This window comes from Bombina bombina, chromosome 9, assembly GCF_027579735.1.
Source record: "Bombina bombina isolate aBomBom1 chromosome 9, aBomBom1.pri, whole genome shotgun sequence".
NCBI classification, from domain to species: Eukaryota; Metazoa; Chordata; class Amphibia; order Anura; family Bombinatoridae; genus Bombina; species Bombina bombina.
In genome coordinates, this window is record NC_069507.1 from 223032260 (window position 1) to 223045744 (window position 13485).

At 37.7% G+C, this 13485-nt stretch overlaps 1 protein-coding gene across 2 annotated transcripts in view; it reads left to right on the top strand.

Moving 5' to 3' along the window:
- The window catches only part of SFXN4 (sideroflexin 4), an 83991-nt gene that overhangs the window by 36936 nt on the left and 33570 nt on the right, over positions 1-13485 (top strand). For both annotated transcript variants that reach the window (XM_053692668.1, XM_053692667.1), the window contains exons 6-10: positions 4435-4460; positions 6242-6295; positions 6381-6440; positions 6517-6585; positions 9580-9670. In XM_053692668.1, the coding sequence (XP_053548643.1) occupies positions 4435-4460; positions 6242-6295; positions 6381-6440; positions 6517-6585; positions 9580-9670 (300 nt within the window). The remainder of the gene's footprint in view (positions 1-4434; positions 4461-6241; positions 6296-6380; positions 6441-6516; positions 6586-9579; positions 9671-13485) is intronic.

A 13485-nucleotide genomic window follows, 5' to 3' on the forward strand; every position in this document is an offset into this window, starting at 1 on the left:
TGTCTGTAGTTTGTGTAATAAGTTATGTATTTACTCTGCTGATATCTTGTCTCTATCTATGTGATGTTCAAACCTTGTCAATACTAGTATAATTCCTAAATGTATCATTTCACTAATGGTATAACCCCAGCCTCCCCCAAATTATATTGTCTGTTATTTTTACTTATCTCACCCTGAATCATACTTTCCCAATTGGCCTTTAGACTGTCTTTGATCATGTCATTACCTATTTTATTGCAATCAGCTGAATGCTCCTGCCTATAAATTTAACACTGCTAAGGGGAAGCAATGCAGGGTTAGATATTAGTATTGTAAGATCATCTGTTCACATCTCTTAAGTGAACATTTATAAGTGAGGCGCAAAGAATTATACAAGAATTGAACTGTTTTAATACTGAGTTTTATGCTTAATATCTTTATATTCCTCTTTGCCACCTTTTGTCTCTTTAACAAACTACTTTACTCTATTACTCCTTTCCCCTCACCACCTGCACTGTTTATTAACCCATCTCTCTTAACCTCACCTTAATTTTGTATTCATGAACTTCACACATTCCTAAAGACTATCTCTGCACCTCATCACAAAACCATTACTGCAAATCTGCATCTTATCTCATGGTACTCTCCCTCTTGCTCATACTAGCTGCTGGTGACATCTCCCCTAATCCTGGTCCCCCACAACTTCCTTGCCCTGCACACCCATGTGTGCCCTTCAATAGACTTCAAAAACAAAACTCTCTGGTAACCTTGATCTTATTCCTCTTGCATCTAAAGCCACCACCCCCTTTGCTTGTGCACACTGGAACTCTCGCTCTGTTTGCAACAAGCTCACATCTATCCATGACCTCTTTATCTCCCACTCTCTCAATCTTCTGGCTCTCACAGAAACCTGGCTCTCTCCTTCAGACACTGCTTCCTCTGCCACACTGTCACATGGGATCTCCACTTCAGCCACACTCCTAGGTCTGATAATAGACAAGGGGGTGGTGTTGGTATTTTACTTTCCTCTGGTTGCACCTTTCAACAAATACAGCCCTTTTCTTCCCTCACATTTTCTTCATTCGAAACACACATGATTTGCTTATTCTCTCCCCTCTCTATACGTGTTGCAGTCATATACCGCCCCCCTGGCTCCTCAACTCTATTTCTAGATCACTTTGCCGCCTGGCTACCTTATTTCCTTTCCTCAGATACCCCTGCCCTCATTCTTGGCAACTTCAACCTCCCTGTTGATAATCCCACTGCCTCCTCTACAACTCACTTCCTCTTTCGGCCTGTCACAATGGACTGACTCTCCCACTCACAAAGATGGTCACTCACTCCCTTGATCTGATTTTCAGCTATCGATGCACTATCTCAATCTTCACAAACTCCCCTTTTCCTTTTTTCTGACCACCACCTCCTCACTTGTAACATCACTTCCCTCCCTAAAATGCTCACTCCTTCTACCCCTCACACCAAACTTCACAGAAAAATCAAGTCATTAGATCAGCAACAACTCGCTAGCTCTCTCAAACCTCTCCTCTCTTTCATCCCCTCCTTTTCCTGCCCTGATGAATCTTTCTGCCACTCCACCCTTATATACAAATACTGAAGAAAACAGAAACCCCATTACAGCACTCTAGTCATTTACACCTTGTTTTATTCACTGTGGGTTATATCCCAATATTAAGTGATATAGGACTAAAAGTCAATAACTGTAGTTACTAACAAAATTTTCACCACATGTAAAAATACATATATAACAAGTATGACAAATGAGAACATTAGAGGGCATAAATCAAACAAATTTGCAACAATCTTGCAGACTGAAATAAAGAATAATTGCCTTAAGGTACTTTATATTTATCTAATACTGTCCACGTTATACTTCGATAGTCCCGTGAATACAGAGGTAAGTAAAGTGTTACCAAAGACAAGTGGCCACAGTCCTTTCAAATATCTTTAGTGTTCTTGATTGAAAAAAGTTCTGTCCCACGCTGTAAGCTCCAACTTGTTGAAGGATTTATCGTACACTTTAAACCATACTTTCATATATGCTGTGGGCTGCTTGTTTGAGTGATCCTGGAAGGAGTGCTCTTGTCTCTTACGCGGTCAGTAGCCGAGTTACCCCAGTAAATCTAAACCGTGAATAAATCTAGTGATTTCACCCGATGCCTGCTCCTTCTACACTTACACACCAAGTTGCGCAGCCGTTAAACAGCACAATAGTTTAACGAAGATGGGTGTATCAGCTGCAGAATGTGCTGATGTCCTCATTAGTGTCCTCAGTTAAAAGAAAAGCAGACGTATGTTTCCACCCTTACATCGGTCCTTGACAATCTGGCCCCACCAACCATAGCTCGGAAATCATACACTCATCCTCAGCCCTGGCATACTCCTCTGATGCGATACCTAAGCAGATGCTCCCGTACTGCTGAGCGACACTGGAGGAAATCTCGGAGTTCAGCTGACTTTCTTCACTATAAGTTCATCTTAAACGCTTACTATTTTGCCCTTAATCTATATAAGCAACATTACTTCTCTACTCTTATCTCTACTCTTTCTTCAAACCCAAAACGTCTGTTCTCCACATTCAATACTCTTCTCCACCCACCCACACCTCCCACTACAACTTCTCTCTGAGCTCAAGATTTTGCCAGCTACTTCAACAACAAAATCGACTCCATCAGAAATGAAATCGGCTCTCAACATATTACCGGTCTCCCACCCTCCCTTGAGCTCACAAGCATCCAAAACCCACAAAGCCAAAAATGTAGCTCTTTTGCCCCTGTTACAGAGTAAGAAGTTTCTGCCCTTATACTATCCTCTCACCTCACTACCTGTCCCCTCGACCTCATCCCCTCACAGCTACTCCCCCCCTCCCTCTCTCCTACCCTTACCCCTATACTCACACAAATCTTCAACCTCTCCCTCAGCAGCACTGGTATATTTCCCTCATCTCTTAAACATGCACTGGTCACACCTATCCTCAAGAAACCTTCTCTCGATCCAACCTCCCCATCCAACTACCGCCCTATTTCTCTACTCCCTCTTGCCTCAAAGCTTCTTGAAAAGCTAGTATATGCACGTCTATCCCATTTCCTTACATTAAACTCCCTCCTTGATCCACTGCAATCTGGATTTCGCCCCCTACACTCCACAGAGACAGCAATTGTTAAGGTTACCAACGACCTACTTACAGAAAAATCCAAAGGCCACTTCTCTCTGCTTATCCTCCTTGATCTGTCTGCAGCCTTTGATACTATTGACCACCCTCTTTTGTACCAAACCCTCCATTCCTTCGGCATCTGCGACACAGCTCTCTCGTGGGTTATGTGGGAGGGGCTGTAACTCCGTGCTTCACAAGTCATTTAATCATTGAAGTGTAACTTGCAGTAGTGAGTCTGCTTTCACTTGTATTTTATTTAACAATGGTTTGCTTTTAACTAATTTTTAAATGTACATAACATTGTATTTAAATATAATGCAGTAGTGGGTCTAGTTTCACTTGTATTTTAATTTACAATGATCTGCTTTAAACAATTTTTTAACATGTATATAACATTGCATTTACTATTATATATATATATATATTTTTTTAATTTTAATTTACAATGGTCTGGTGTTTGTGTATGTATATATATTTTTACACACACACACACACATATATATATATAGGCTGTGCTAGCTGAATTGTTTTTACCAGAGGCTCTGCTGCACAGGGTCTTTTAACTGTGATATGACCTGCTGAAAATAAAGATTTGGATTTTTTACCTTTATGAGGACGCCTGGATATTATTTCATCTTTACTTCCTATATATATATATATATATATATATATATATATATATATATATATATATATATATATATATATATATATATATATATATATATATATATATATATAAAATACACACACACACACACACGTGTTGTGTGTGTGTGTGTGTGTGTGTGTGGCATGAATATATTGCCATCTTGTATTTCTCTAATTTTAACATTTTGAAAGGAAATGCACCATTGTGAACATTTGGAATTGTAGTGTTAATCAGCACATTGCAATGTTTTACTGGTGCTTTAGTGTAACTGCCTAAGTTAAATGGATACTAAACCCAGCACCCTGGATAGCACTTGCCTATTGGTGGCTACATTTAAGACACCAATAAGCAAGCATAACCCAGGTTCTCAACCAAAAATGGTCCGGCTCCTAAACTTTACATTCCTGCATCATGAAAGAAACATTTTTGGTTTAGTAGCCCTTTAAAATTGAATTGCATTTCAAAATGACCTGCAGAAAATGTTTCACTAAAAAAAAAAACTCATCGCAGAAAGCAAAAAAAAGTTCTGCCTCGGGGGGCAAAAGTCATATTATTTGGGAAAATCTGAAAAATTTGTGTGTCTTGCATAAAAAAAAACAAAAAAACTAACCAAATGTTTCTCTGTTTTTAGCTTTCATGCCTTTGGCTACTCCACTGGTGAGTGTTGTTTGATATTGTAGGTCCTGTCTGTATTGTCTTTGTACAGTATATTTGTGTGTTTGTAGATTACAATGCTTGCCCTACCACAGCCACAACTTTAAAAATTAATTTAATTCTCCAATTTTATTCCAGTCATTTTACTTGCAACTGAAAAATAATTGTTTAATAAGATAATGTTGTATTTAATAATGTGTTTGTGTGTGTGTGTGTATATATATATATATATATGTATTTATATACACACCACACACACTATATGGCCAAAAGTATGTGGACACCTGACCATCACACATAAATGAGATTCTATTTAAAAGGAATGGGCATTAATAAAGAGCTACCCCCCCCCCCCCCAGCAGCTATAACAGTGGCAACTCTTCTGAAAAACTTTTCACAATATGTTAGTTTGCCAATGGGAATTTGTGCCCATTCAGCCAAAGAGCATTTGCGAGGTCAGACACTGATGTTGGAGCAGAAGGTCCGTCTTATAATCGGCATTCCAATTAATCCCAAAGGTGTTCAATGGGGTTAAGGTCAGGGCTCTGTGCAGGCCACTCGAGTTCCTCCACACCAGACTTGTCAAACTATGCCTTCACAGACCTCTCTTTGTGCACAAGGGCACAGTCATGCTGGAACAGAAAAGGGCCTTCCCAAAACTCTTGCTACTAATTGTCTAAAATGTCTTTGTATACTGTAGTATCAGGAAGACCCTTCACTGGAGCTAAGGGGCTTAGCCCAAACCCTGAAAAACAGCCCAACACCATTATCCTTCCTCCACCAAACTTTATAGTAGGCACTATGCATTCTAGTAGGTAGCATCCTCATGGCATCCCAAATTCTTCCATCAGGCTGCCAGATAGTGAAGTATGATTCATCAATCTAGAGTTAAAATTTCCATTGCTCCAGTAGAGTCCAGTGGCAGAATGCGTTACACAATTGTTCTCAACCGCGGTCCTCAAGTCCCCCCAACAGGCCAGATGAACCAGGGCACAAGTGAAATAATCAGCTGATGGATGAGAGCAGGTTAGTAACCATGGTTACTGATCAGCTGATTACTTCACTTGTGCACTGGTTCAGCTATAATGAAAACCTGGCCTGATTGGGGTACCTGAGTACTGCAGTTGAGAAACACTGCTTTACACCACTCCAGTAGATGCTTGGCATTGCGCATGTTCATGTGAGACTTGTGTACAGCTGCTCAGCCATGGAAACACATTTCTTAAAGCTCCCGACACCCAGTTTGGAACACTGTAGTGAGTGATGTAACAGATGATAGGTGATTCTTGTGCACTTTAGCACTCAGCAGCCCCGTCTCTGTGTTTGTGGGGTTTACCACTTTGTGGCTGTAGTTGCTCCTAAACGTTTCCACTTCACTATAATAGCACATAAAAGTTGACCTGGCAGACCTAGTCCAGCAGAAATGTAATAAGCTGACTTGTGGCATCCTATAACAGTACCACATTTAAAGCCACTGAGCTCTTCAGTATGGCCCATTGCACTGCCAATGTTTGGCTATGGAGATTTCATGGCTATGTGCTGGATTTTATGCACCTGTTAGCAATGGGTGTAGCTGAAACACCTGAACAAAATGAATTAGTAGGGGTGTCCACATACTTTTGTCCATATAGGGTGTGTGTTTATAAATAATTGGCTCTAAAATAAAGAATAATATAAAAACCATTCAGTATTTGACGGTATGTTTATGATGTCATTTCATCATCTAGATTTAGGTATATGTTTCATTTAGCCATATTTTATTCTATAATATGTATATTTTGTAGGTTGTTGCTGCGCTGCTTCCACACAAAGGAACAAAATCAGCCTTCTTTTGGCAGGTATAGTTTTGACAGTATTAAACACATTCTTGTATCTTAGCCAGTAGGAGACTAATAAGTTTATCTGTTTATCTGTCGTCTCCAGATTCTTTTTCAGTCCTACAATGCTGGCTTTACCCTGCTGAATGGGAGAAATACCAATAATGTAAGTTTTGTTTGTTGGAGATACTAAGTGTTATTTTTGAAAGGGTAATGGTGACACTGAATACTTTGTATTGCAGATGGAACATGTTACTTCCCAGCAGTCTCTGCTCCTTGTAGGAGCTGTCAGTTATGCAGCTTGTGTTGGGGTAAGTGCTGATACTATGTGCTTAAAGGGACATGAAACCCACATTTTTTTATTTTATGATTCAGATAGAACATGCAATTTAAAACAACTTTCAAATTGCATTCTATTGTCTAATTTGCTTCATTCTCTTGATATCGTTTGTTGAAAAGCATATCTAACTAGGCTAAGTAGCTGCTGATTGGTGGCTGCAGATAGATGCCTCGTGTGATTGGCTCACCCATGTGCATTGCTATTTCTTCAACAAAGGATAACTAAAGAATGAAGCACATTGGATAATAGAAGTAAATTAAAATGTTGTTTAAAATTGTATTCTCTATTTTAATCATGAAAGAAACATTTTTGGTTTTTCTGTCCCTTTAAAACCTTTGTTGGGGTTAAACTAAACATTCTCTAACAAATTAGAGTATGTCATTTTTTCACTATAATGGCCCAAATTCCAAACCAAGCCAGATACAAAATAAACATGATTATTTCCTAACTGTCTGCCTTATATAAAACGGCACTAGTAAATCTTGTTCCCAGAAAGCTTTGCAATAACTATTGTGACTGCTTATTTTAAAGGGACACTGAACCCAAAAACATGATTTCATGATTCAGATAGAGCATGCAATTTTAAGCAACTTTCTAATTTACTCCTATTATCAATTTTTCTTTGTTCTCTTGCTATCTTTATTTGAAAAAGTAGGCATCTAAGCTAAGGAGCCAGCAAATTCAGAACCATGGACAGCACTTGTTTATTGGTGCTGTCCAATGAGCAAGGACAACCTAAGTTGTTCACCAAAAATGGGCCGGCATCTAAACTTACATTCTTGCTTTTCAAATAAACATACCAAGCGAATTAAGAAAATTTGATAATAAGAGTAAATTAGAAAGTTGCTTAAAATTGCATGCTCTATCTGAATCACAAAAGAAAAAAATTGGGTTCAGTGTCCCTTTAAAGGGACATGAAACACAAAACCTTTCTTTCATGATTCTGATAGAGAATACAATTTTAAACAACTTTCTAATTTACTTCTATTAAACAATTTGTTTCATTCTCTTGGCATCATTTGTTGAATGAGCAGCAGTGCACTACTGGTTGCTGACGGAACAAATGGGTGAGCCAATGACAATCGGTGTATATATATGCAGCCACCAATCAGCAGCTAGAACCTAGGTTCTTTGCTGCTCCTGAGATTATCTAGATAAACCTTTCAGCAAAGGATAACGAGAAGGAAGCAAATTAAATAATAGAAGTAAAATGGAAAATTGTTTAAAATTGCATTCTCTATCAGAATCATCAAAGACATTTTTTGGGTTTCGTGTCCCTTTAAAGCCACATCAAATATTCAGTATCTGATCAACAGCCGTCATAGCTACTAAAAAGAACAGAGAACTAGACGTGTGATAGTTGTACGTGCACTGAAATGTTAAAAAAAAGAAGTTAATCATGTTTTAAAAACAAAAATCCAACAAATATAATTTTATTAACTTAAAGGGACATAATACTCATATGCTAAATCACTTGAAACTGATGCAGTATAACTGTAAAAAGCTGACAGGAAAATATCATCTGAGCATCTCTATGTAAAAAAGGAAGACATTTTACCTCACAATCTCCTCAGCTCAGCAGAGTAAGTTCTGTGTAAAAAGTTATACTCAGCTGCTCCCAGCTGCAGGTAATAAAAAATGAAGAAATGAACAGCAGCCAATCAGCATCAGCAGTGCTGAGGTCATGAACTCTTTTACTGTGATCTCATGAGATTTCACTTAACTCTCATGAGATTTCATAGTAAGCTTCCTTTACCTGATTGGTGAAATAATATGAGAGTGCACAAGGCTCATCCCCTAAGCTGTCCCAGGACAGACATACTAATATGTTGCTTAGAAATCCTTTACAATGGGAGGTGGCTACTGAGGAACTTTTGAGGTAAAATATCTTTCTTTTTTACATAGAGATGTTCAGGTGATATTTTCTAGTCAGCATTTTACAGCTATACTGCATCACTTTCAAGTGTTTAAACATTTGGGTATTATGGCCCTTTAAACAAATATATTCAATAACATGACATACAATAGATGGTGGTCCTTACAAAATATGTTTTTAATTTATTTGCTATTTTGTGCTTGCTTAGATATTAAAGTGACAGTAAAATTAAATTAAGTTGTACTGGTTTAGAGTGTGCAATTTTAAACAAATGTCTGTTGAAAAGTAAACGTAGGTTGGCTTATAGGAGCTTTAGCGTGCATGTGTCTTTTGCAGCATGGGGCAGCAGTGTTTACTACATACATTGTTGCAATGTTACACATTGTTGTAAACACTGCTTACACATAGTGCATCAGACACATGCACGCTTCTAAACTCCAATGAACCTGCCTAAGTTTATGCTTCAACAAAGGATATAAAAAAAACAAAGCAAACTTGATTAAAGAAGTACATTTGAAAGCTGTTTAAAATTGCACACTCTCTCTAAACCATTAAAACTGAAAGGGACATTGTACACTAGATTTTTCTTTGCATAAATGTTTTGTAGATGATCCATTTATATAGCCCATCTGGGAGTGTTTTTGTAACAATGTATAGTTATGCTTATTTTTTTAATAACATTGTGCTGATTTTCAGACTCCCAACCAAGCCCCAAAATATCAGATGTAGACTCAAGTCTACAGATTCCTGCTTGCTCCTTTTTGTGTAATGGGTCTTTTAATATGCAGGAGAGGGGGAGTGGTCTGTTCTTCCTGCTTTCTCAGCGCCTTTCAATGGGTGTCCAAGCCTAACCTCATTAAAAGAGCTAAACTGGGAGCTTCTAAGTAAGTTTTTACGAGGTTTTATACTGGATCTTTATATCAGTATCTGTGCATATTCTTCTTTATAGTAGTATCTATTACATGCAGTTATATGAGAATTGGTGTATACTGTCCCTTTAATTTTGAATTTACTGTCAGTTTAATTGAGTGTATATGTGTGTGCACTTTTAGTTAGTACACTGGGTTGATATAAACTACTTCCCTGCAGGCTAGTCCATACTTCCTGATGAACAGATACAAACTCACCAGTCCTGCAATGCAAACCTTCTTCAGAAAGATGCTACCAGTGCCTGTAATCAGTGAGTACCAGAACAATAAAAAAATAATATAACAGGGCCATGTTATCTATTAAAGAGAGGGTAAACACCTTGTAATTACATTTCATTTTACAATAACATTTCAGCCAAGCCTAATTGTTTTATTATACTAATTGAACATCTTGTTCACTGCAGTTGCTTTTGAATAGCCAAACCCCACCTACCGTTTGCCTTATTTGGAGGAGCCAATCAGGGCTTTATCCTGCAGACAACAAGGCTGACCACAGTCATAATGTTAGTATAAAATGTATTGTTTTGTAGTTGTTATCAGATAAAGCCAATTAGGGCAAGATATTTAGCATGGTTGACCATGGGAAGTCAGCAGGGTGCATTTTAAATTCGGAGAATTAGAAAATCCTCAATTGTTATAGCTAAATTACATGGGGGATAAATTAATAATAAACGTGTACTGCAAAATTATTTTATTCTGCCTAACTAAATATTTTGGCCTTGATCGTAATCTATCGAGAGCTGCGTTTTCAGCTGTTTTTCCTCCCAAAAAGGCTACTTTTCAATTTGAAGCAATCACAGAAGTGTGTTTTCGTCTGAATCTTGCACTCGCTAAGAGGTTTTTGGCTACTCGAAAAAAAAGCTCTATTTACACTATGGAGCTGCAGTTGACTTCTAAGTTAGCATTGCAATCTGTAATGAGCATTCAGGCCCATGAGTTCAATAATAGGTGCACTGTCATGAAAGAGTTTGGTCTTAGTGGGCATGGAGGCTTGTCTCCTTTTAAAGGCACATTCACAATTGTGCAATCTTGTTTAAGAGTCTCTTAGAAAGGTTCTAAGACAGCAAGGAAGCGGGGTTGAGATTTAAAAATTTTTAGAAGTGGAAATCCTGCAATTTAAAAAAAAAAACCCCACATATATATATATATATATATATATATATATATATAATGAAAAGAGTGACCGCACCACCTTCTAAGTCTAAAGTATGCTCTGGCATGGGAAAAAGTCCAGTCCAAGACTAAATATTAATATAATATACAAATATATATATATATGTATATAAATCTTTCAACAAAGGACTTTAATGTAGTACAGTATTTCACACTATGGAATAATGACATAGGAGAATGTTCGATGAAAGTTCACTCAGATCCACACATACCCCATCCACCAAACACATCCGTACCAACCAATCAGCAATAATATGAAAAATAAAAAATGAAAAATAAAATAAACAGAATAATAAATACACTCCCAGGGTGTCCCCAGGGAGTGCAGACAAGCACCGCCTGTAACAATCAAGTGACTATATCACATGAGAACCCAACAGGGTTGTAGCAAAAAAGTAAAAAATAATAAAAATATCCACTTTATCCGTGACCAACCTCACACCCTTTGTATTTCACTCACGGTATCCCTTAATCAAAGAAACACAATTTGCTCCACATTCATAGGTAAAAAGACTGCAAATATTTTGTATCCTTATATGGAGTAGCAGACTCTAACATGCAGCTTGGGCCGCTAAAGAGTAATGGATAACAGTGTTACCTGCTTCAACAAGTGCTGATATTTCAGGTGATAGATAACAGTGTTACCTGCTTCAACGAGTGCTGATATTTCAGGTGATGCCGTGAGACTTAATGGCCGACGTATGCTTCAGTGCTGTAATGGACCGCTTTATCGAAACACTCCAGTCTCACCTCTCTTGTCAAGTTACTGTTCACGTGAACAAACACTGTGGCTCAGACTACACAAACAGGTACCGGTGGTAGCGTCTTAGTATTTCCGACGCGTGTTTTGGGACTCCGCCCCTTTCTCAAGGAATGTGCAGGTACTTGCTGGGAGGTGCTATTTAAACCTAAACTACTATAAACCTATTGGATGTTCGCAAACACACCCCCACTCGCATCACACATTTACACATGAAGTTGTCATTATTGCCTAGCTTGAAAGTACGAATGTACTTAAAACTCACGAATAGTTTCCCAAAATAATTCAAAATAACAAAAGCACCAGTATTACTAACATAAAGAACATACACGAACCTATAACGCATCAAGTGCCTAACAAAAAGTGTACTCCTCATGAGTAATTCTAACTAGCTACAATTACCATACGGGAACCAACTACCACTCAGTGGTTAGTACAATAAGATCACATATTTATTTTATTTTACCTCATTGCATTTATAGCCTTAAGAAGCCTACAACAATAATCCCCATTGCCCACTAAGTAGGCTAATCGAAATACAGAGACAGACAAAAAACACTGGTAACAGTGATTACATATATGTACGCTCAAATCAAAAGCGGAAAGTAACATCCCACATCAACAAAGAGGAAAGAAAAAAGAAGCGCATCCCAGTCTGTCTCAAGAAGAAACAAATTCCACCAAACAACAGAAACATATCATTCTTGACAAAAGAATATAAAAACAAAACGTTTATTATATGTACGCTCAAATAGAAAGCGAAGAGTAACATCCCACGTCAAAAAATAAAAAAATAAAAAAAGCGCATCCCAGTTTGTCTCAATAAGACTCAAAAAATTCCACCAAATAACAGAAACATATCATTCTTGACAAAAGAATATAAAAACAAGAAGTTTATCCGTGTAATAGATAGATTTAAAGGGGCAGTCCTTGCCTATCTAATATCTCTAGTATTACTAAAACATACAATCACTTGGATTGAACTGTATTAGGGGGAGTATTTTAAAGGACCAATCCCCATCCTTTATCCTTTAACAGAAACATATCATTTGTAACAAAAGGATATAAAAACAAGAAGTTTATACGTGTAGTAGATAGATTTAAAGGGGCAGTCCTTGCCTATCTAATATCTCTAGTATTACTGAAACATCCAATCACTTGGATTGAACTGTACTAGGGGGTGTATTTTAAAGGACCAATCCCCATCCTTTATCTTCATCTAAACTAAATCTAATCCATAGTAATTGCAGCCGAATTAGATAGTGCTTGAATTGCAAATTTACAAAATCATAACAGAGAGACCTCTATGTGTAATGTACCATATACCTTATAGCTGTATGCAGGGTATCAAACTGTCTTAGTATAGAGAGAAGGTTTAGAATAGGAAATTTAAATGGAATTGCCCCAAGAAATATCCCTATTTAGGCCTTTGGGGGCCATAGTGTCTAATTGCCTAATCCACTGGGCTTCTTTCTTAAATAACATTTTCTGTCTATCCCCACCTCTACGTAATGGGGGTACCCCATCAATGATTTGGAACCTCAACTGACTTTTGTTGTGTGCAAATCTAGTAAAGTGATGTGCCACAGGTGCGTCTTCATCATCTTTACCTATGGCTGCTTTATGCTGACGTATCCTGTCACGGACCGTTTGAGTCGTCTCCCCCACATATGCCAAACCACATGGACATTTGATTACATATATTACATATTTCGAATTGCAAGAAAACCTCCCTTTAATGGGAATCCTTTTTCCCGAAATGGGATGAGTGATATAGTCACCTTGTTGCATTGAGTGGCATAAAGCACAATTCATACAAGGAAAAGAGCCTTTTTTGGTAATTTCAATTGGTTTCTTCATTGAACCCCAATCTGCACGTGATTGCCTGTACTGTTTGTGACAGTCACATGAGTGAGAAATACAATCATATATAAATATGAAATATAAAAGCATGCCATTTATAGATTTAAGTGTCCTGGAGTGCCTATAGACATCTGTCTACCTTGCCAATATACGTATGGCATTCATATGGATACTGAGTGTTAAGGACATATTGTGATGACAATAGGTGAATGTCACACATGTAAATGAGTTTTGTCCTTGCCAAGTAAACAAAGGGGTTATATGAATAGA